Source organism: Pelodiscus sinensis, chromosome 14, assembly GCF_052426305.1.
Source record: "Pelodiscus sinensis isolate ZL-2025 chromosome 14, ASM5242630v1, whole genome shotgun sequence".
Lineage (NCBI taxonomy): Eukaryota > Metazoa > Chordata > Testudines > Trionychidae > Pelodiscus > Pelodiscus sinensis.
Window position 1 is genome coordinate 25,686,486 of NC_143065.1, and position 24,990 is coordinate 25,711,475.

Genomic DNA, 24,990 nt, shown 5'->3' on the forward strand with positions numbered 1-24,990 from the left:
TGTGAATTCATTTCTTTTCTAGCTCACAACAAAAGTAGAAGAGCATCAGCTGAAGATACTCAGCAAGTAGATTCTAAGGCTGCCTTGCTCACGGTTTGTATACACAAGTTGACCGTTTTATCAAAGTTCTCAAAGAATTTTTAAAATGTCAGATATAGACCAATTGACATTCAGTGGTGATATTCACTGTGCGCTTGCTTGCCTAGTTACAATTTAAAAAGTACCTCTGAAAGGTGGAATCTGAGTGTCTTCTTGGGAAATCATTCTCTGTACAGATACAGTGCAGGATTTCAAAGAAGTCTTTTGATAGCCTCAAAAAGAAAGGAATACAGATCTGACCTCTTGACAGAAGATCCCTGCAAAACTACCGTAGTATTCCTGCTGATAATAGTTGGGTCAAAAATCATGCTGGGAATGAATGACTGTGCAGTTTAACAGAAATAAGTATGAAGCTGAAACAAGATGATGCACAGTAATCACTCACTTAACATGTTTTCAAGATAGCACGAATTTATTTGGGAACTTTTTCAAACCACACGACCGTCCCCAAAATAACACCATTTCCCCAGCCGGCCAGTCACCGGCAGCTGCGCAGGGATTCCCCCGCCTCCCTTCAAAGCGGCAGAGGGTTTGCTGCTCGCTGTGCCGTTCCCCAGAGATCCCCTCTCTCCGGACGCCTTGCTCCCTATCCTCCGACCCAGCTTGCAGGCCGACGACTGGGTTTCCCCATTCCTCACCACTTGAAATGCAACCCCCACCTTTTCCATTATTTTCAATGGGAAAATTGACCCCGCATAACACGTTTTCACTTAACACGATAATTTTCTTAAATGTATCTACCGTGTTAAATTAGGAATTACTGTACAGAGGGAGGGAAATAGATGGTCTATATGGAAAGAGTAAAGCTCAGTTTGTGGTGGTCTCCGGTAGGTTCACAAAGAAGCAGCCTGGAAGTAGGAGGAAGGATAATGGACTGATGATTAGAGTATTTGTCTTCTGCACAGCTCTGTGAGGATATGCATTAACTTGTGCTGCTTCATGTTTTTTATAAAGAATGTTTTCACTTAGTGTAAAAGGGTTTAAATAATCCTCTAAATAACCATAATGAATATAATCACCGTTTCAGTTTTGTTAATTTATTCTTGGATATCATAACATACTGAAAGTGTAATATATTACTATTCTACTATATACTTTCCACTATATTTGAATACAGTATTTCACTTCAACTACTTTCAGTCCTGTCCTGAAAAATTCCACAGAAAAGTTTTTCATATCTTAACATCGACAATACAAAGAGATTAAGTGAACCATTCTGCTTTCAATATTGGGAAAAATACTTGAGATTTTTTTCTTTCTTTTTCATTGAAGGATTGGTTACAAGGTAGACCTTCGAGTAGCAATCAAATGTAAGTACGTTTTCAAATCAGTAAAGGTAGAATTGTCCAACTATTTTCTGTTGCATAGTCCTTTCTTTCGGGGTTTGACTTTTAATGTTGGGGTTTCAGTAACCGTGGCAGTGGCTCTAAAACATTCTGGTTGACTTTAATCACTATGAGAGCATGAGTCTCTAAAGTGTAATCTCTAAAAACTAGAAAATGGGAAGCATTTTAAAAATCAAAGGGAGAACTGAAATGCCATATTTCAAATAGTCAACTATTTTTTTAGTTGATCAAGTTTTAAACTCGTCTTAAAATCATAAAATCATAGGGCTGGAAGAGACCTCAGGAGGTCGAGTCCAGCCCCTTGCCCAAAGCAGGACCAACCCCAACTAAATCATCCCAGCCAGGGCTTCATCAAGCCCAGACTTAAAAACCTCTAGGGATGGAGATTCTACCACCTCCCTAGGTAACCCATTCCAGTACTTCACCACCCTGCTAGTGAAATAATTTTTCCTAATATCCAACCTAGACCTTCCCCACTGAGATGGCTCCTTGTTCTGCCATCTGTTACTACTGAGAACAGCCTCTCTATCCTCTTTAGAACCTCCCTTCAGGTAGTTAAAGGTTGCTATCAAATCCCCCCTCACTCTTCTCTTCTGCAGACTAAATAAGCCCAAATACCTCAGCCTCTCCTCGTAGGTCAAGTGCTCCAGCCCCCTCATCATTTTGGTTGCCCTCCGTTGGACCCTCTCCAATGCATCCACATCCTTTCTATACTTGGGGGCCCCAGAATTGGATGCAATATTCCAGATGTGACCTCACTAATGACAAAAAAAGGGGAATAATCACTTCTCTAGATCTGCTGGAAATGCTCCTCCTGATGCACCCTAATATGCTATTAGTCTTTGGCTACAAGGGCACACTGATGACTTATATCCAGCTTCTCATCCACTGTAATCCTCAAGTCCTTTTCTGCTGAACTGCTACCTAGCCTGTTGGTCCCCAGCCTGTAACAGTGCTTTGGATTCTTCCATCCCAAGTGCAGGACTGTACTTGTCCTTGCTGAACCTCATCAGATTTCTTTTGACCCAATTCTCTAATCTGTCTAGGTCACTGTAGACCCTATCCCTGCCCTCCAACATCCCTTCCTTTCCCCCTAGTTTAATGTCATCCACAAACTTGCTGAGGGTGCAATCCATCCCCTCATCCAGGTCATTAATGAAGCTGTTGAATAAAACTGGCCCTAGAACCGATCCTTGGGGCACTCTGCTAGAAACTGACCGCCAACCAGACATTAAGCCATTGATCACTACCTGTTGGGCCCGACAATCTAGCCAGCTTTCTATCCCCCTAACAGTCCATTTATCCAATCCATATTTCCTTAACTTGCTGGCAAGAATATTGTGAGAGACGGTATCAAAAGCTTTGCTAAAGTCAAGATATATCACATTCACTGACTTCCTCATGTCCACAGAGCCAGTTACCTCATCATAGCAGCTAATCGAATTTGTCAGGCATGACTTGCCCTTGGTGAATCCATGTTGACTATTCCTGATCACTTTCCCCTTTTCCAAGTGCTTCAAAATGGATTGCATTAATATCTTTTTATATGCCCCTAGAGAGGGCGACTTTCAACTCAGTAAGCAATATTTAAACACAGTAAAGTGAAAACAAATAACTTTTTTCATTAAACTGTTGACAAGCATGGTTTGTTTTATTTGAATGACTGGTATCCCTGTAAGTTAGAGAAAAGATCTAGCCTGTGGCCTTTTTCCCCGCCCCCCAATAAAATTACCGTATTTTCCGGCGTATAAGGTGACTGGGCGTATAAGACGACCCCCTAATTTTCTAATTAAAAGATAGGTTTTTGTCTTATACTCGCCGTATAAGACTACCCCCCCTTACTTAAGAGGCCAACCGGCAGCGCCCCTCCGCCTCCCCGGCTTTGCTCCCGGTGTCCCTGGTCTGCTGGAGACAGTCCCCAGCAGACCAGGGGCACCGGGAGCAAAGCCGCAGCTGTGGCGGGGTCCCGTGCCTCCCCGGCTTTGCCAGAGCAAAGCCTCAGAGGCGCGGGACCCCTCCACCTCCCCGGCTTTGCTCCCAGTGCCCCTGGTCTGCTGGAGACGGTCCCCAGCAGACCAGGGGCACCGGGAGCAAAGCCGAAGCGGTGGTGGGGTGCCGCGCTTCTGAGGCTTTGCTCTGGCAAAGCCTCAGAGGCACGGGACCCCGCCACGGCTGCGACTTTGCTCCTGGTATCCCTGGTCTGCTGGAGATGGTCCCAAGCAGACTAGAGGCACCAGGAGCAAAGCCGCAGCAGCGGCGGGGTCCCGCGCCTCTGAGGCTTTGTCAGAGCAAAGCCTCAGAAGCGCAGCACCCCACCGCCGCTTAGGCTTTGCTCCCGGTGCCCCTGGTCTGCTGGGGACTGTCTCCAGCAGACCAGGGACACCAGGAGCAAAGCCTCTGAGGACGCCGGCAGCGGGACAGCCGCGGCGCGTCTGGGCTGCCCCGCTGCTGGCTTCCCCCGAGGCTTTGCAAAGCCACGGGGGAAGCCGGCAGCGGGGCATCCCAGGCGCGCCTGGGCTGCCCCGCTGCCCGAGCCCCTCCGCGGCTTTGCTCCGCGTTTTTCTGGTCTGCAGACCAGGGAGACACGGAGCAGCTTTTCTCGCCCCGGAGTACACGGGTGGTGGGACCGCGAGGTCCCACAATCTGTGTCCTCCGGGGCGAGAAAAGCCCCGTTCCTACCTGCAAGTCGGGGACTGCCTGTATACCCGGCGTATAAGACGACCCCCGATTTTTGGGGGATGTTTTTTAGCATAAAAAGTCGTCTTATATGCCGGAAAATATGGTAGTCATTTTATTCATTGAAATACATTGACAAGTTAACAGGACTATGCATGTATATCTGAGGATAGAATGTGCACCTAAAGGAAGTAGTCTAATTTAAAGAGACAGAGTAAGTGAGGCAACATCTTTTATTGGACCAACTTCTGTTGGTGAGAGAGACAAGCCACATCTCTACGTGAGTGTGATACCCTGGCACTGACACTGGTTAGTGAATGTGTATTTTTAACTATGTATATTTAACTTAATGGATGCTTAACGTACCTTTTATTGTGAGTCCTCCCCTGAAACTATGTCATTACTACATTCCTTACTAATTCATGCCTTCTGGTTAATTGTTTGTTAAACCTTTGATATAATAGTATGATGATTGAAATAGAAATGGCTTGTGAACATGTAGGTTTTCAGTTAAACACCTCTGTGGGATATGCTGTCATACATGAAGCATTTATAGTAAGGCTTTGAGTATAGTATGTGTAGTAAGGCTATATGTACAAATATTTAATTGGTGAGTGCACACGCATGTTTTAATAATTAAGAAACTTACTAACGTCTTTGAAAAGTAGAGCAAAGTTGTAAAACAATACTGCAAGCTCCAGAAAGTGACTCCAGGTTGCTGTATCTTAAAGGATAAAATCATAAAGAATAAAAAGAGTGTGTCTTACAAGTAACATCCAGTACTTTTCTGTGTAACACTTTCTCTCTTTTACAGGCCTTCTGAAGATGATGGCTTGAATGGTAAGCTTTTTTGCCTTAATCCAAACAAGTGGAGGTACATTTTCAATGCATATAGCACATGTAATGAATATTCTAATATGAAATATGAACATGTGTATCTGGTGTTTCTCAGGTCCTTAAGGAAGGGCTGAAGGCAGAGGGCTAGAGGTATGGGAGGATATTGAGGTTGGGGAGTGAGGAAGGGCTCTGGGCATGGAGTAAAGTATACAGCTCATCTGCTCCTTGCACTCCCCAGCCAGAGTGAAGAATGCAACAAACTGCACTTTCCCCTTGCTCTCTGACTAAGGGGAACAGCCAATATTGTTGACATATGAATCGTGGGGGTCTTCGGTCCCTTCTGTCCTCCCTAAGGATGCCTGGAGGAGAAGTGCCCCCAGCCAGCCTCTTTTACCTGCCTGGTGATTCTTTCTCTTTTCTGTATGGTTTTATGAGAAGCAATCCTACACCAGGCACTTCCTATTTCCTGGCACAACCAAACCCTTATGTTGATTTTAGGGTTTCCAGGTGTCCGGTTTAGGGTTGTCCAGGAAACAAACTGAGAAAATACCCGACATATAAAGTAATTAAGTAAGAGTACATAGTTGCATACTGCCTGACTGGCAGACACGTTCACACTATATAAGCATGTCTACCAGTCAGGCAGTACGCAACTACACAGTAGAGAGGAGGAGGGTGGGGGTCGGGCCGGGCAGCGCCCTGGATCTGCGTGTGCCTGGGCCAGCCCCGCTCTCCCCAACCCCCTTCTGGCCAACCTTGCTTCCCGCTGGCCAGTTCTCCCTCTCCCCTCCCCCTCTCCCAGCCAGCCCTGCTCCCTGCCATCTGGTTCCCCCAAGCCAGGCCCGCTCCCCCCAACCCCCTCCGAGCCAGCCCTGCTCCCCGCTGCCCAGTTTCCCCCAGCCAGCCCCGCTTCCCTCAGCCCCCTCCCGGCCAGCCCTGCTTCCCACCGGCCAGTTCCTTCCTCTGATCTCCCCCAGCCAGCCCCGTTCCTCCCAACCATCTCCTGGCCAGCCCCACTCCCTGCCAGCTGGTTCCCTCCGGCCAGCCCTGCTCCCATCCCATCCAGACCCCACCCCCATCGGAGATCAAGTGTGTCCGGTATTTTTTTAAAATCATCTGGTAACCCTAGTTGCTTTTACTGATGATTAGGTGTCTGTGCCCCCTGCTAGCTACGCTCACCATTGCAGACTCTCCCCCTGGCCACCAAGGAGGGCTGGTCCGTGCCCACGCCAGCCCAGGCCCCAGCCCTTTCTCTCTCCCCTGCGCCCTCCATCGATGCCTAACCCTAACTTCTGCCTGGGAGGGCCAGGCCCTGGCCATGGTGCACCATCCCCAGCTCTCCATATGACCACCAGAGAGGGCTGGGCTGGCGGTGGATGGGGATTGGCTCCAGGGACAAGGCCTTGAGCAGAAGGGGTGGGGCTGGGTTTTACCACCAATGCCTACCTCCCCTCCAGCCTGTGGACACTGTGATGCGATAACATCACTCTGTCGTCCCACCAGGACAAAAAGAGTTTATATAGAGAGAGAGGTAAGAGGAAGCTGTGTACTGAATTTGGTGGTATTAGCTCTTACTGTTTAGAAAAAGTTCTTGAACAAACAGGCAGAAAAGCTCTCAAATATATAGTAGGTTTTTAATCAGAGCCATAGAGCTGGAAGAGACCTCAGAAGGTCATCAGGTCCAGCCCCTGCCCTAGGTAGGACCAATCCCAACTAAATCAACCCAGCCAGGGCTTTATCAAGCCAAGACTTAAAAATCTAGAATAGTGATAGAAATGTAGCTGTGTTAGTCTGGTGTAGCTGAAACAAAATGCAGGACAATGTAGCACTTTAAAGACTAACAAGATAGTTTATTAGATGATGAGCTTTCGTGGGCCAGACCCACTTCCTCAGATCAAATAGTGGAAGAAAATAGTCACAACCATATATACCAAAGGATACAATTAAAAAAAATGAACACATATGAAAAGGACAAATCACATTTCAGAACAGAGAGGGGTTGCGGGGGGTTAGGTGGTTGTCCTCAAGATGATTCTTACCAACAACCACAGGACATATCACACTAATACCAACCCTGGTACTTTTCCTTGCAACAAACCCTGTTGCCAGCTTTGTCCACATATTCACTCTGCTGACACCATTATTGGGCCTAACCAAGTGAGTTATAAGATCAAGAATACATATTCCTGCGCATCCAGAAATATAATCTATGCTATCATGTGCCGAAAGTGTCCGTCTGCTATGTACATTGGACAAACGTCTCAGACACTTCGCCAAAGAATCAATGCCCACAAAACAGACATTAGACAGGATCACAAAGAAAAAACAGTTTCTTGCCATTTCAACCAGAAAGGACACTGTCTCAGTGACCTAATCACATGCATCCTACTTCAGAAGACATTCAAATCTGCACTTGAAAGGGAATCCTCTGAACTGGCATTCATGCTAAAATTCGACACTCTCCGCAGGGGGCTGAACAAAGACCCCAACTATCTTACCCATTACAAAGATAGCTTCCCCAATTATCACCTCTAATACCATTAACTCACAGACATCTCCCCTTCCCCACCTCTAATATCATTAACTCACAGGCATTTATCTTCCTTCCCCCCCGCCCCTCCGCAACCCCTCTCTGTTCTGAAATGTGATTTGTCCTTTTCATATGTGTTCATTTTTTAAAATTGTATCCTTTGGTATATATGGTTGTGACTATTTATTTTCTTCCACTATTTGATCTGAGGAAGTGGGTCTGGCCCACGAAAGCTCATCATCTAATTAAACCACCGTGTTAGTCTTTAAAGTGCTACATAGTCCTGTATTTTGTTTTAAAAATCTAGGTAACTCATTCCAGTGCTTCCCCACTCTCCTAGTGAAATAGTTTTTCCTAATATCCAACCTGGACCTCTCCCACCGCAACTTGAGACCATTGTTCCTTGTTCTGCCATCTGTCACTACTGAGAACAGCCTTTCTCCAGCCTCTTTCTCTTTAACATTTAGTAGCAGAAGGAATTACAAAGTGATAAGATATGGAAATGAATGAAGTTGAAAACCAAAGAGAATATGACTCTTAATTTTTTTCTTAGCAGTCTAAAATAAAAGTTATGGGTTTTGGAAGCAATTATTAGTAAGAGAACTATTTTCTGCTTGTGTTTTTGTGTTTTTCAAAGTGTAAAAGTGAGTGTTAAATCATATCATATACATAAAAAACTCAGGCAATCCATAACTGTCATAGGGTTTAAAAAATCATTTGTATTGAACATACAGGCTTCATAACTTATCAGATATTCAAGAATTAAATGTACTATCTGAGATTTGCAAAGCACTTTGTTTTAGCTCAGTATTCAATCTGAGAACATAGGAAACAAAAAGTAGAAGAAAATGCACTCTTAGCGTTTATGAGGATTTAACGCACATGCTTGTGCAGTATACAGCATCTCATTCTTTCTTGACTTTTGTAGGTATTGCTTCTCCTTTCAAGCCTATTATGGACACCACTTACTACTACTCAGGTCAGTACCTTAAAATGAATAGTTCAGGTTTAAAAATTCAAGCAGTTCTTTTTATTAGGCCTGAGTCATCTTGATTTCTATAACTTTACAGCTGTGGAAAGAAATAACTTGATGAGACTATCACAGAGCATTCCTTTCACTCCCGTGCCTCCAAGAGGTAAGTAAGAAGCTTAATCTTTGTTATTGGAGTAGGTGGGAACCAAGTCAGAATTAGGGTCTAATGTGATTCATTAAGAATGTTTTCAAACTTAAAAAATTTGTCAAATATTTTTAATACAGAATGAACAGACCAAACTTGATCACCACAAAATGCAGACTTCAATAATAGTCACATCTTTGCCAATACAGTTGTTTGCGTAAAAGAAACTGTATGACTTACTTCTAGTAGTCTTCGGGTTAATACAACTTCTCTGAAAAGAATTATGTAAAATGTGTGGAAAAGCTCTTCAAACTTTTTTCTGCTTTGTTATGCTTATTTTATATGGGTTCCATCATTATGGTAACTAGGCATACTTTGCTCTGTCTAAACTGAGTGATTAATACTTACTTCCACTAAGCGAAGCAAAAACATCATGTTCTCCCTCCTGCTGGTTTAAGAAAAAGCTTAGATAGGGTTCTTCCAAACGGTTAGGAGAATATTTAAATATTTGCAGCCTGGTTTGTAATAAATTCTCAGAAAAGAAATGTACTATTAATATTTCTGTACTGTGATATTACAGGTGAGCCAGTCACTGTGTATCGCCTTGAAGAAAGTTCTCCCAACATCTTGAACAACAGCATGTCTTCCTGGTCACAGCTAGGACTCTGTGCTAAAATTGAATTTTTAAGTAAAGAGGAGATGGGAGGTGGATTACGTCGAGCTGTTAAAGTAGTATGCACGTGGTCAGAATATGATATCCTGAAATCAGGACATCTTTATATCATCAAATCTTTTCTTCCTGAAGTTGTAAATACTTGGTCAAGCATTTATAAAGAAGACACAGTGTTACACCTCTGTTTGAGAGTAAGTTTTATTCTTGCCAATTACTAGTCATTGACAGGTGAAAATATTAAAAATTCATTTTCTGCTTTTAATGTTCTATGCAAACCAAAGGCCAATTTAAATGTTTCTTGTTTATTATATGTTTTTATTTTGTGCTAAATTATTTCATTTCTTGATATAGAAGGAATTGAAATAGTTGTGTAAATGTACATAACTTCTGTTAGGGAATAAAAAGACATTAACCTTACTGCTATTTTATTTCCTACATTTTCCCCTACATTATGTAATTAAATTACTTGTACTATGGGTTTTCAATTGTAGGAAATTCAACAACAGAGGGCAGCACAGAAGCTCACATTTGCTTTCAATCAAATGAAACCTAAATCCATTCCATATTCTCCTAGGTAAGTGTGTTCAATTATTCACGATACTGCGCACTTTCTACTATCCAACTATACTTTCAAGCATATTACCATTTGGAAACAGTGTGTCCTGGGATTCAATACACCTTGAAAAAATGTTTTTTAAATAAGTACTAACATGCAAATCTTCAGCTACCATCTTGGGGAAGAATATTTCCTATAGGTACTTAACAAAGATAGACTTAACTCATATTTTATAAGCTAGCCAGTTTTAAAAATAAGTTTGTTTAAACCAAAAGATTTATCAGACAGCAACTGTATACTTGCCTCCTCTTGTTGGTTTTGGTAATGTTCATTAAATGTGTTCTTTATAAGGTTTCTGGAAGTTTTCCTGTTATATTGTCACTCAGCTGGGCAGTGGTTTGCAGTTGAGGAGTGCATGACTGGAGAGTTTAGAAAATACAACAATAACAACGGTGATGAAATAATTCCAACTAACATGCTAGAAGAAGTCATGCTAGCATTCAGCCACTGGACTTATGAATATACAAGAGGGGAGTTGTTAGTCCTGGACTTGCAAGGTAATATATTTATCATCAACTGCACATATATGGTGCTGAGGTCTAAATTAGCTGTAACCACTCAAGAAAGAGATCTTGGAGTCATTGTGCATAGTTCTCTGAAAACAACCACTCAGTGTGCAGCAGGGTGGATTTGACTTAAATCATGATTTAAATCACTAGTCAGGAAGATATGATTTAATCATGGTTTTCTACATAAAAGTGCATTCTAGAAAGAGAATGGTATGGTAGATCTTAAATCAATGAAGGCTGTGCTCAGAAAGTCCTCAACATTTCTGGAATATCCTACTTGCCTGTCCCTCCCTTTTCACATTTATCTCCAGATTTCTTCTCCTTGTCCAGATGGATTCCACCTCCAAGTATCTTCTATTCATTTAACTTTTTGAAACTTTGCATTTTTAGAGAGAGGTACTCTCATGACTGTGTACACAAATTTGCAGACACACAATAGGGTTGAAGTCTGTTATATCTCACCTCAATGTTTATTTATTGAAAAACATTTTTGCTGTTAGGAAGCAAGTTATCTCTACACACACAAATCCACAGTTTGAGAACTGCAAAACTATAACATCCCTGATGGTATCTTCTGGACTGAGCCCTGTTGAGTAGATAGAAAGATTAACCTAAATAATCTGTACGTAAGCTTTTGTCCCTAATATATGAACTATTGGAACTCATTTACAAAACTTTTCTTAAACATTACATGAATATATTATCTCATACTATAAAATTTAGAATTTATAATCCCTATTTCATGATGAGATATCTTTGAGCTACAATGTATCTTAATTCAAAATCTTTAGAGAAGTTTTTTCCCACAAAAAGGATTGTATCAAAAATCTTGATTTAAATACAAAAAATTAATTTTTAATTTTTTTTTTAAAATTGATTTGTATCCACCCTGGTGTGTAGCGGCAATCAAAAAAGTGAACAGAATATTGGAACTAATTAAGAAAAGAACATATAATAAAGACATGGGGTCTCCCCCAGGATCAGGGTCTTTTCTGCATCTAGATGGGGGCTGGACAATGGGGCCTGCCCAGGATCAGGGCCGGAGACAAGACGCTGTGGCCAGATCGGGCCTGGGCCCAAATTGGGGCCTTGTTGGCCAGGCTTCATTTTAAATAAAGTAAAATATTATGTCCAACAAAAAGGTTTCAACATTGTCTTCATTTGTGGCAGAGGTGGGGAACCCACAGAAAAATCAGTTGGGGACCACACAAGTGAGAAGGGGGAGGGAGAGGAAGCACCTCCAAAAACCCTCAACCCTCACTGATGTGGTCCTTAACTGAAACACCTCACTCCCCTGGTGCTTCAGCCCCATAAGGGAGGAGGCAGGACTGAGGTTCAAGGCCTCAGGCCAGTTTAATTCTTTTGGGGTTCCAGGGTTACTGGATTTTGTGGGCCCCTTAGGCTATGGGGTGTGGCCAAAAAATGAGGGGTTCAGTGAGTGGGATAGGAATGGGGGTGCAGGATCTGGACAGGAGGTGGGATGCAGAAGGGGCTGAGAGTGCGAGGTCTGAGTGGGAGGGTGTCGGAGGTTGTCTGGCCAAGGTGGTAGGGGGAGGGTTGGGTTCAGGGTCTGGGCAGGAGGGGTTGGGGTGCACTTACTGGTCTTCAGGACCTGTGCCAGTCCCAGGCTTGGCCTCCTGCTGCTCCTATTAGCTAGATTCTGGTCAGTGGGAGCATAGGGGAAGCCTCCAGACGACACACTCGTGCACTGCTGTTTCCCCAGCCTGGGAGGGGGAGCGCTTCTTCCCCGTGCAGCGAGGCTTGGGGATTTTGCCCCCTTCCACCAGCAGGAAGCCAGTGCTGGTGCTCCAACTGTGTGGGGGAGAAGGAAGGCTGAGGCTGCAGTACCAGGCAAAGGGGGCCCAGGCCACTCAGATCAGTGCTGCCAGGCATCTCCTCACCTGCCTTGCAGAAGCGCCTGCTGTTGCTGCTGCAGCCCTGTGTGTGGCTGGGCAGGAGGGAGCCAGGCTGGATTTGAGTCTCGCTGGCGTGGCTCAGCGCTGGGCTCAGGATGCCTCACACCAGCCAAAGCAGCCCCTGGGCCGAGGAACAGGCTGCCCAAAAGGCCATGGCCACAGCTGAGTGAACAGACTTCTTGGGATGTGGAATCTGCTCGGGCTGGGCTGACAGGTGGCTTTGCTGTCTGTGAACAGTGTCCTGGCAGGGAGCCCATGTGAAAGTAGCGCCTGTGGACTCAGAGTGACATGATAGCGTCACTTTTGTCCCACAAGAATTTTTTTTATATATAGAGAAAATATCATATTGATGCTGTATAAAGCCATCCACCCTCTTCTTGAATATTTCATGCAGATGCGATCATCCCATGTCAAAAAAGATATATTGAGAAATGTTCAGATAAAAGCAATAAAAATGATTAGGAGTATGGAACAGATTCGGTATAAGGAGAGATTAATGAGACTGAGACTTTTCAGCTGGGAAATCAGAGGACTAAGGGGGAATATGATTGAGGTCTCTAAAATCAAGACTTGTGTAGAGAAAGTACTATTTACTCTTTCCCATAACACACAAACTAGAGATAGCCAAATGAAATTAATAGGCAACAGGTTTAAAAAAAAACAAAAGGAAGTACTTCTTCACGTAACACAGAGTCAACCTGTGGAACTCCTTGTCAAAGTACGTTGTGCAGTCTAAGACTATAACTTGGTTCAAAAAAGAACTAGAGACATTAATCAGCAGCTATTATCAGGTCCATCAATGGCTATTAGCAGGATGGACAGAGATGGTCCCTAGCACTTGTTAAGGTTGTGAATGGGCAATAGGGGATAGATCACCTGATGATTACTTGTTCTGCACAGTCCCTCTGACGCACTTGGCATTGGCCACTTTCTGAAGACTATATACCAGGCTAGATGGAACTTTAGTCTGACCCACTATGGCTGTTCTTATGTTTTTATTTTGAAATTGGGATTGGAGGAAGGTAACTTACATTCTCTTGACCTTATGAATTATTGTAAATAGTGTTCATAGAATTACATAATAATTTTGATCCACATTACTTGAATGACCAGTGTGCTTAATTACTATGTCATTAGAGTGCTATAAGAGAGATGGGGGCGGAGGGGGGGGGGAATTGAAATACTTATTTTCTTTCTTTAGGATATGCATAATAAAAAATATTAACATTTATGTGTTGGCATTTTCAGTCCATATCTGAAGTATCTTAATATCCTCAAGTATTCATCAAACATGGAAATACTCACAGTTAAGATGTAGGAATCTTACTCTTTCAGAGAAAATTCAAGTCAGCTTGCATGCTGTTCAGAATCCACTTAAGCTTTCAAAATCGGGGTCATCCCTTAAATTTTGACTTTCTATCTTGATGATAAATTGGGAAATCCTTATTGCTGATATTGAGGGATTCTGGTTTACAGTGTTAATCTACTCATATACTGTATCCAATTTAACTCTTCTCTTTTGTGTGAAGGTGTGGGTGAAAATTTGACAGATCCCTCTGTTATAAAAGCTGGAGAAAAAAGGTAAAATTAATGGGCTTTGTTACAAAAACATTAAATGGTATTTAATCTTTGACTTGGACAAAAGCATGCCAAGCTTATGTACACTTTATTTTCAAGGTCATATGATATGGTGTTTGGTCCAGCCAACCTAGGAGAAGATGCAATCAAAAACTTCAGAGCTAAGCATCACTGTAATTCTTGCTGCAGGAAACTTAAGCTTCCTGGTAGGTGTTTCTATTTTACCCTTACTGTTCATTAAATTCTGTGTTATTGTCACAAACTGAAAATGAAAATAATTAAAGAATATAAGAAATAGTAATGTTAATTCTAGCATTTCCTAACTTGAATCTGCACCATAGTAACATTTTAAAATAAGTTTTAAAAAAAACCTAAAAAACCACATTCTTCAAACATGTATCACTCCAGGATTCCCAGTGAAGATTTGAATATACCTCATGAGCACAAGTGTGATATTTTTGCTTATGGGTCCTAGAAATCCATTTACCATAGAAAAATGTAGAATTTGGAATTTTTACAGAGACTTGTTTTTTACATTTTGTGAAAAAATAAAAATATATTAACTGTTAACTAAATTTTATTGAAAGTACCGGTGTTGTTTATTTAGTGTGTGTAACTTCCTCTTCTTGTGGTTGATTTTTTTTAATATACTTTAAATGTACATAGCTAAGCATATTCCAATCAACTGTTTCCAATATATAGAGATTATTCAATGGTGTATACAGATTCATGTTTTAATGAATCTCAGATTTCACTTCATCTTCTAAAAGTGACTAATTAAAGTTAGAAAAAGATGCCAAAAAATTTTTTTTTAAAGAAACACCTCTTGACAACTGTGTCACTGTGTTTGGCAAGTACAAATTTTATGTTGATGATATCCTGTTTTGTACTGTATGCAGCAAGAGTGTATTTTACATTTGAAGGTAGACAGTTGTAGAACAGATGGAAAGCACTAAAGATAAGTGGAATGAAAACACAGGTTTGAAACAGCATGTCCATAAGCAACAGTAAAGAAATTGTGCTGTGACTGGATCATTGTATTAATTTTATTTTAATAATTGGCACTCAACAAGCTTTAAACTGTTTTAAAACTGTAAATCTACTAGAGAGTTTGTCTGTTTGTTTTTAAAAAGTCCTCCTAAATGGTAAGAACTAGGACCACCAAATTTGGTATGCAGCTTCCTCTTATCATAACTTAAAGCAAGGTCAGGCTTTGGTTGTGCCAGGACAATAAGATGTGCCTGGAATTGGATTGTTTGTCATAAAATACAAAGGGAGGGCTCTGCTAGACAGTTATACTGTATGGCAGCAAGGGGCCAGAGATGGGGACCAGGACAGCTATAACCTCATTGGGGTCAGGGCTGGAGAAAGGGACAGCTATCTTATATTTCAGAGAGTTTTTTGTGTGTGTGTCTGCCCTCTAGATGGGGGCATTCACCCCTCCTTCGGCCGTGCCCACTGCAGCTGCAGCAGCTATGAACAGCTTCTCACTTCCCAAGCTGCTGCGGTGAGAGAGGGCTGGGGTCTCCTTTCTCCCTGGGGCAGCCTGCACGCTGAACCCTTTATCCCCAGACCCACCCCAGAGTAATGATTTAAATCAATAAGAACAAAAGTTATGTGAGTTAAGGACCCAAGCAATGCTGGGCAAATCTTCTAGTATAATGATAAACCCTTTTGTGTTCAACTGATAGCTGTACATATGATGGCTGGGGAAACTCAAGTTCCATTTTGATCAAGGAAAAACATGGATTTTAATTTTTATTTTTTTTAAAACTATAGAATTTGAGAACTAGGATCCTTGGTTATAAAATCTTATCTTCACATTGCACATATGAGGATCAGTCCAAAAATGAGAGAATAAGATTACAAGAAAATTTCTTCTGCACTCCCTCCTTTTTCCCCCCACTGCAGTGAGGTGAGGCACTTTGTGCCAATCACCACACTGCATGGTAGTCCAAACTCTGAATTCAAATCCTCCCCATCCTTAAATGGACTGATCCCTGTAAAGGATTGGCACAACCAAAGCTGCTTCTATCTAGGAGGGATCCATATCCTGGATAAGTGCTTTATGGGCAAGTTCTTCTCTGCCAGCACCCACAAGAAAGCCAGCATGTGCAGCCACTCATAAAGGGGACCTCAGTTTATATCATGAGTCCAAACATAAGGTCCAAGACTGCAGCTCCTGAAGGAAGGAGTTGTGACATCACTCCTCAAAACACAAAGCCTCTAGGCAGCTGAGCAGAACCAGAGACCCATTACTGACTGAGCTGAGCAAGAAACTTTATAGAAGAATCTACATGACCCCTACAGGGGTTGCCAGTACCAAAAAGGTAGATCAATATTAACTCCTCCATGGGAAGATATTTTGCTCTTCACCATCACTAGGACTGTGTCTATACTGCAAGCCTCTTCCACAAGAGGAAATGCAAATAAAGAGCTCATTTGCATAGGTCGTGCACTCATTTGCATGGCCTCTTCGGGTCCCTTTTGTGCAAGAGGTTTTTGCGCTAAAGGGAGCCATCTACATGGCTCTTTTTTGCGCAAAAACCTCTTGCGCAAAAGGGATCTGAAGAGGAAATGCAAATGAGAGCTCCATTTGCATTTCCTCTTGAGGAAGAGGCATGCAGTATAGACGCAGCCTAACATACTGCTTCTTGCCAGCAGAGAGTATCAATGTGGGAGTGTCACTGGGTGGACCAGTCTCAACCAGATTAGTATCCATATGGCATGCTATTGTGGAAGAAAGCAACGACACTACTGTCACCATTTTGAACTTATTGGAGACCATTCTCCCTTGTTAACATTCAGCTTCACTGGTAAGACCACTTGCACTGAAACCAGATGTGAGCATGCAGGAATAGGAGTCCACAGAGCACAATTCTAGTCTCTTCCCAAGGAATCCTACTTATCATTTGGCAAGGCAGTAACACCAGCACCTGTTCCAGCAGTACACAAATTTAAAATCTTCTAGGACGTCCTGTCCCAAATTGCAAAGACCCTAGACATGAAAACTGTATTTATTCAGCAAAAGTCTCATAAGTTCTTTGATGATCTAAGCATGACACAAGTCAGAATCAATCCCCCTAAAAATGAAAGGACTGTAGGACTATCCAAAGGAATAAGGCAGACAGGTCCTGACCACTCTTCCTCCTGCCCCCAAACATAAAAAATAACTGGTGCTGCAGAAAGATCAAATCCTCCCTAAATGCAGGGCTTTTGATTTGTCTTTGCAGCACAAGAGAAATTGAAGTCCACTTAAGGCAGTCTTAAGAATAAGGACTCTAACATTTAAACTTGTGTTAGTGAAACTTATATTTATCATTCTCATTGCTGCTTTGTGTGGTCAACTACCTAGCACTATTTTGTAAGTATAGTTACCTCATATGGGAAAGCATCACTCTTTCTTTCAAAAATCCTGCAGGATGGCAGGGATGAAATGAAAGATATTATCAAAGAGGGGCACTGCATCACTGCAGTCAACCATGGATGCTTTTGATATGGCCACAAAATCAAAGGCTCTGGCCATCATTGAGAAAAATCTCATGGCTTCAGGCATACCATGCAAAGTACAGGCCACAATAGAGGATCTGCCTTTCAAGGGAATGGAGCTCTTCAGCCAAAAAGTAGATGGAAGTGCTCCTTTCCCTCAAGGACACAAGAGGCTATATTAAGATCCCTGGAAATTTACATAGATTTGTACAGGAAGCCTTACAAATATTGATTCCTGGAAGGAAGCAGATGTCCTTTTATTCCTCAGGCTTAGCTGCAGATATTTTGGCTATCGGAACTGCCATGCCATATTCCAACTGCTAGCACAATCAACAAATGCGCATTAAACATGTTCACTCTAGTCTATGCTGTATAGTTTTAACTTACTACTCCCTATCTGTTCTCCTTCTTCAACCCTTCTTAGGGATGCTATTCTTGAGAAACTATTACAAATAGAAATTACCTTACTCTAGAATCTGAAAACCATAGTAGTACTGTGGGATTACATGGGTAAAATGCTTTCACTTCCCATGATTCTGTATCCCAAAGAAGAAAGGGGTGGTTCTCCTGTCTAGCTGAAGAGACTGAGCAAGTATAGCTATTTCTTCAGATTCAGGATGTCAGTGCTTGCCTCTGTCCTTCCGTATCTGAAGTCCCAAGATTGGCTTGTGACTCTCAACTGTGGGGGAGTGGCATTATACGTGAAAGAAAATGTAGAATCAAATGACACAAAAATCTTAAATGAACCAAAATGTTCCATAGAATCTCTATGGGTAGAAACTCCATGCTCTAATAAGACTATAGCAATAGGGATATATTACTGACAACCTGACCAGGATTGTGATAGCGACTGTCACATGCTATGGGAGATTAGAGAGGTTATAAAAATAAAAAACTCAATAGTGGGGGATTTTAATTACTCCCATATTGACTGGGTACACCTCATATCAGGACAGTCCTAAGTGTAGCGCAAGATCTGCTCTAATAGGTAAATATAACTGGACCGCTTGGAAATAGTACCATAATGTAATAAAATTCAACATCCCTGTGGTAGGAAAAAGACCACAGCAGCCCAACACTCTGGCATTAAATTTCAGAAAGGGGGGGTCTGTCTAACCTCCTCACTTTTGTGTAAACAGAAATTAAAAGATATGGTGCCAAAAGTAAAATCTCTGCAAGCTACATGGAAACTTTTCAAAGACACTATAATAGAGGCCCAACTTAAATGTATGCCCCAAATTAAAAAACATAGTAAGAGAATCAAAAAAAAAGTGTTTAGCAACCAAGTAAAAGAAGCAGAGAGAGATTAAAAGAAGACATCTTTTAAAAAGTGGAAGTTAAATCCTAGTGAGGAAAATAGGAGCATAAACTCTGTCAAATTAAGTGTAAAAATACAAGTAATAGTAAAATGTTTATTAAGTAGAAGCAGGAAGCCCGCTAAACAACCAATGGGCCACTGGACGATTGAAATGCTAAAGGAGCACTCAAAGACTATAAGGATTTTATTACAGTCCCCAAAATAATAACAACGACAGATGTTGGCAAAAGATGCCCTCCAACCTTTTCCAGATTTCTGCCGTGTTTGAGGTCTGCTGTGATGTTTTCAGCCTTGGTGTGATTGCTCTCTGTGGGCAAAATTTTGTTGCCAAAACAAAATTTTCTTTCAAGAGAAGCTGTTTTTTCTCTAGGGTGGTATCACATGGTCCCAAACTTGGGTTACTAACAGAACCCCATCAGAGCACGAAGCATAGCAAATATCAGAGCAATGCAAGCTTTTTTTTCCCCCGAAAGAGAGCACCCAGTCAGTCTGAATGCTGTCTTTGAAAAAAGCACAATTTGCATTACATAGCGCCTTTTTTCGAAAGATCACTTTCGAAAAAAGGTTATTCCTCGTGAAATGAGGTTTTCCATGGTTGCAAAAACTGCTGTGTTCTTTTGATTTACTTTCGAAAGAACGCAGCAGCAGTCTAGATACGGGAAGTTTTTTCGAAAAAACCCTGTAGTCTAGACACACCCAGAGTCAAGCTAGAAACAGAAAAAGTGCTCTTAACCTTAATGATGGCTAGTGCTCTGCTATAATATAATGGGTTCCAAAGAGAAACAAAGTGAAAGGTTCTGAAAAATGACTTTAATACTGTGTTTGCTTAATATAGCCTAAGTAATTAATCCAATTTTAAATTCCCTTTTTTACATTGATGATGTGGCGGGAGACTTTTTAAGCACATGCATCTTTAAATGTGTTTTAAAGATGTAATGGCCCTTTGATTTTACCAATCCAAGAAATTTTAACATTCATTTTGTTTTTCTTTTCTTTTGTCAATTATAGATCTGAAGAGAAATGACTATACTCCTGACAAAATTATATTTCCTCAGGATGATTCTCCAGAATTGACAATTCAACCTGGAAGCTGTACCAAAGAATCAGAATCAACTAGTTCTATTCGTTTAATGCTGTAATCCCATGAGCAAACATTGGCTTTACCCAAACTTGACACAATGTCACTAAGTTATAGATTATCTGTCTTCCACTAAAATTAGAAGAAAAGAGAGATCAAAACAAAGAACCAAGTGTTAAGTGGAATTTTAATGTCTGGTCCATAATCGAATGACCTAACATGTGGTAACCATCTACAGAGAAGAGCTGGCAGCTGATTATTTTAAAGATTGAATATTTATGGAATGTTTTTAAAGGGTCTTTTTTAGGAGAAGGTTCTTTTTAGTTTTGCTTTCGTCCATTGGAGGTTTGTTTAATCCTCTAAATCTGTGGTAGTGCAATAGGTTTTTGACTAAAAGGATTTTGTTTTTGTTTTTTGTTTTAAGGCAAAGTGTCTGTTTGGCAGCTGGTTTACTGTCAGCCAGCTAGAGAGATGGGAGACCGCATCTGTGATTGTCAGAGGTTTCCCTGGGCATTGTCCGAAGTGTCCCATCTCATTAGATGCAATGTATTGTTCTGGCCTTTCGAAGGGAACGGATCCAAAGGATCTGTGTGTTATGGTGCCAGTATGCTGAGGCTGAAGGCAGAAATGGATCTATTCCAATAAGGAGTTTGTCTCCTGAATCAGGATTCAGCTTCATAGGTGTGTTTTTATGGAATAGAGCCTTAATTGTGAAATAAAATTTCCTGTTTTTATACATTTCAGTTTTATCAAGTCACTGTCGATAGTAAATAATACCAGGATTGACTGGTATAATTACATTATATAGTAGAGAAGAGTATGTACTGGTCCAAACAAGAAGTTGCCTTGTTTTAAAAAGAAAAAGTTGGAAGTGCTTTTTCTTGTAATGACTGCTTCTGAAGTTATGCCTTCCAAAAATCTCATAAAACAGAATATAAAAGCAGAATGTACACATGAACTTTTAATGTATTTAAAATGTATAGAAACATCTTTAATGTTATGTTATTTGTGGTACTTATTTAAAAAGAGACTAGGTTTGGATTAGCATTATGTAAAGTTCGGGAGATTGCAATGCAACTTTATGCCAATAAAATGTAATTTAATTGTCCTAATCTTGTTGAGTATTCAACAAGAAAAAACTTGTCCAACTGAAGTTTCATGCTGCGATTTTTATTTTGTTTGTTACATAGGTACTAATTTGTAATTTTTAATTGAAGGGCAGTATAAAGCTCTATAAATTTTTTTTATTCAGTAGTGTATCTTATAGATACAGACCTAAGGCACGAACACAATAGCTGTTTAAATCGTGTTTTATGTTGACTGGGGAAAGGTAAAGTGTATTAAAGATATAATACTGTATACATTTTGTATATCATTAAATCTTTAAATCTGAAATAAATTTATTCTTTAGACTTCTGCTGTCCTTATCTGAAATGGATGTCTTAAGTTTTCTTTGGGTGAATATGAATTTTATTCAAGATCATAGAAATTGCCATATTAGATCAGGCTAGTGATCCATCTATTAGGGGTAGCCTTCTTAAAAGGTGGCTAATATCAGAGGAAAGTGTAAAAACTCCCCTATTGGACAATTATGCAATAACATAAATGAATAAACATGAATATAAAATTTTTGAGCTACTTAAATTGTTTATTTAGAAATGAGAGCACATTATTTAATTTGAGTTAAATGAATATAAAATTATGGGGTAGCTTGAGTAGTAAAGTGTGGTTACATTCCTGTCTTATTGCTGGAAGACATGAGGTTTTTTTATATGTAAATCCAGTCCTTCAACTTTAATTCCTGTATCATTATATTTTTAGCTAAATAAAACAAACATTTAATAAACCAGATAAGAATGTTTTCAGAGTTCAGTGGGAATATCTACCACAGGAAATTCTTCAGGGATACAATCAAGGACTGGAAGGACATATACTAGAAGCAAGATTATATAAAAATAATCAGTTACTACAGGAAAAAATGTAATAGAACGTTGGGTGAGTGAGGGTAGGTGTATCTGTATATACAGGGCTCAACAAACCGCAGCGAAATCCATTCACCAGCCCCGCACCGCACATGCCAGACCTGCACTGCGCATGTGCGTACCACCAGTGAACGGGGTGACCAGCTGAAATCATCTCACCACGGGCAAGTAGGTAAACTGATTTGTTGAGCCCTGCAAATATATATATCTATACACATTCACAAAATTTGTGAGCTAAGAGAGTTAGACACAAACATTTGTCAACGTGGAAGTTTTATTCTTGCCATCTTAACTAGTGTGTTGCCTGTGAATTTATTTTTTAAAACCCATTTTTGAACCCTGGAAGTGTGACAGTAGACAGCCACTACAATATGGAGCAGAGAAAGCATTAGGACTGGGAATCCTGCAGAGCTTGCAAATCATGTGCAGGACTTGGAATTCCATGCAGGAGTTTGAGTATTTAGCTGTGGATGAATTAACCCTTTCTACCATTGCCAACTTGAAGACGAATTTGTGCCATAAGTAGGGCCCTACCAAATTCATGGTCTATTTTGGTCAATTTCACAGATGTATGACATGTATGATTTTTAAAATCCTTATTTCAGCTATTTAAATATGAAATTTCATTGTGTTGTAAATGAAGGGGTCCTGACCCAAAAAGGGGTTGTAGGGGGTAAGGGGTGTCACAGGGTTACGGCAGGGGAGGTTGCAGTACTGCTAGACTTATGTCTGCACTGTTGCACTAAGATTTACAGGTTTTAGTACCAGATAAAAAAGAAAAATAATTCCAGAAGAAAATCTCAATTTCAGAAATAGTCCTTTTGGTGCTAATTCTCCTTAAAAGCACCCACAACAAGAAGTGCAACTGTTTGCCAAGCTGTTTGAGAGGTGGTAAAAAAAAAAACAGGACTTTATCAAAAGTCTTTAATTTTTAAAACTCTTACATGCCAAATGTATTGTCCCACTATCCTCACATTTTCTAACATAATTTTCCCAGTTGGAACATGCATAATATTCCATGCTAATTGGTTTGGTTTTGGCTAAATGTAAAGGGGGCAGGGATCAAGATCATAATTTAGGGAAATGATTAAGTTTAAATGAAAGTGTATAAAGATTGCTCCTAAGTATTTTCAACATCCTTTCTCTATCCCAGAAAACAGATTCACAATTCACCCTAGTTGGTGCCTTTGCCTCAGGTTTCAGACCACTGCTTTAAACTGTCCACTTCATACTTTAAAATATGTAGGAGCAATAGACACAATACCAAAAGTGCATATTTCCAACTAATTTCTACATTTCTGGAAACTAAAAATTAATATATTCCAATAATTCAAGAAAACTGTACTTTACCCTATGAAAACGAATTGCAATTAATTGATTTTGGTGTGTTCTGAAACAATTTTTAAAAGTTATGCATTCTTATATTTAAACTTTTCCTTTTCCTTTATTATGAAAATATGGAATCATGAATTGATCATACTTGAAAGGAGTATTTGTTGTTGACTTTACATAATTAAATATTTTCCACAGAGTACATTCTTTAACACATTCAGCTAGGTTATCCAATATTTTTCCCTTTTTATTAAACCCCCCCCCCCCCCAAAAACCAGTCTAATTGACTCATCTGCATAACATGTGATCATAAAATGACTCGACATTTTCTTGGTTGTTGATTCAACTTCCTCTAAGATTACTTCCTCAATCAATCACTTCCATCCAGAACTTTTTAATGTTCTTAATGTGTTTCATTTTAAATTAACAATCAGCTAAATGCAACAGACTGTATTAAAGACTTTCCCCTTGCAGTATTTAGGTGCTGATGTATGTCAGAGCTAAACAATCTAACTGCACTGTCACAAAAGTACATAAAAGGTGAGTCCACTGAGAGGGCTGGTTCCCTAGCTACCAATGAGCAACCATGTGACCTGGAAGAGGAGCGGCACTTGTTTTTCAGCCTGTGACTGCACTTCACAACTACCCAGTTTTTCTGGTTGCTTCTAAATCAGTGCCACACAATTTATAACCGCAAGAGGAAAGGGGATTTTTAACAGAAAGCATGGGCGTAACAGTGCATGTTGAATACTGGTAAGAGATTAATTTGATTTTTAAAATGTATTGTTCGAATGACACTTCTGAAAAGGCTTCTTGATATTATGCAACTATTTCTATAATGAATGCACCTTTTTATGAATTATTTGTGGGGAGGGGACAGTCTGTTTCAGCATAGAGGTGGACTCGTCGCACCCATGTTCTACAGTCTACCTAGAGGTTAATTTACATCTGGCCCTTAGTCTGGAGTCTATAAAAATGGGGTTAAACTTATAGCATTAATTTGTATGTTGGCACTATGCATTTTAGGATCTCCGATTAGTATCAGACAATGAGGATTTTAATCTATCAATATACAAAAAAAGGTTTGTTATCCAGCACCTTTCCAACTGGAAAGCTATTAAACCAGCATTTTGGATCTTCAGGAGGGTCCAGTTGGCATGGGACCACCTGGCTCTACGTAGTGCCCCAGAAACAGACACATGCCCCTGCTGCTCCTAGGCAGAGGAGTGGCCACAACGGCTCCATGCACTGCCTGTCCCTGAGTGCTGGCTCTGTAGTTTGCTATTGGCTGAGAACTGCACCTCTGCCTAGGAGAAGGGACATATTGCTGCTTCCAAGGACCTGTCTGAGGTTAGCATTGCTCAGATCTGGCATTTCAAAACTCCTCATGTGCCCCAATCATCTGCCTTGAGCAGCCTCCCACATCCAAACTTCATCCTTCTTAAACGGGACTTTTTTATTCACCAGCACCCCCATTTCCTCAACATGCTGGATAATAAAGGTTATGGTATATTAATTATATGCAGCAGATCATTGAGAAGAATGTAAAACAGACTTCTTCTAGTTTGTACAAGGAACAAAATATTTGAAAGCTTTTAATTTGCAGTAATTTTCATTATCATTAATTTCTGCTTCCCCTCCTATGCCTTGTTTTTAGGGCTGCCATGAGTCATTGTGCGATTACATTGTTATTCACACTGTAATTGACTTTATAAACAAGGGCTATACATTTTTCGTGGCATGCGGAAGCTGAATAAAACATGTCACTTTGTGCATATCTTCAGAATTGCACTATAATGTTGCATCCTTGGTTGATCTAAATTTAGAAGTCAGGAAATTCTGAGTTTAAAGCCCACTCTGCCCCTTACTCCCAAATCACTTCAACTTTTTCTT

General features: G+C 40.7%; 1 protein-coding gene across 2 annotated transcripts in view; it reads left to right on the plus strand.

Moving 5' to 3' along the window:
- TRPM7 (transient receptor potential cation channel subfamily M member 7) overlaps positions 1-24,990 on the plus strand; it is a 123,954-nt gene that overhangs the window by 94,615 nt on the left and 4,349 nt on the right. For both annotated transcript variants that reach the window (XM_075897154.2, XM_075897155.2), the window contains exons 29-39: positions 23-93; positions 1,372-1,409; positions 4,936-4,961; positions 8,417-8,467; positions 8,559-8,624; positions 9,187-9,470; positions 9,771-9,853; positions 10,187-10,392; positions 13,850-13,901; positions 13,998-14,104; positions 19,714-23,850. In XM_075897154.2, the coding sequence (XP_075753269.1) occupies positions 23-93; positions 1,372-1,409; positions 4,936-4,961; positions 8,417-8,467; positions 8,559-8,624; positions 9,187-9,470; positions 9,771-9,853; positions 10,187-10,392; positions 13,850-13,901; positions 13,998-14,104; positions 19,714-19,844 (1,115 nt within the window). In that variant the 3' untranslated portion in view covers positions 19,845-23,850. The remainder of the gene's footprint in view (positions 1-22; positions 94-1,371; positions 1,410-4,935; positions 4,962-8,416; positions 8,468-8,558; positions 8,625-9,186; positions 9,471-9,770; positions 9,854-10,186; positions 10,393-13,849; positions 13,902-13,997; positions 14,105-19,713; positions 23,851-24,990) is intronic.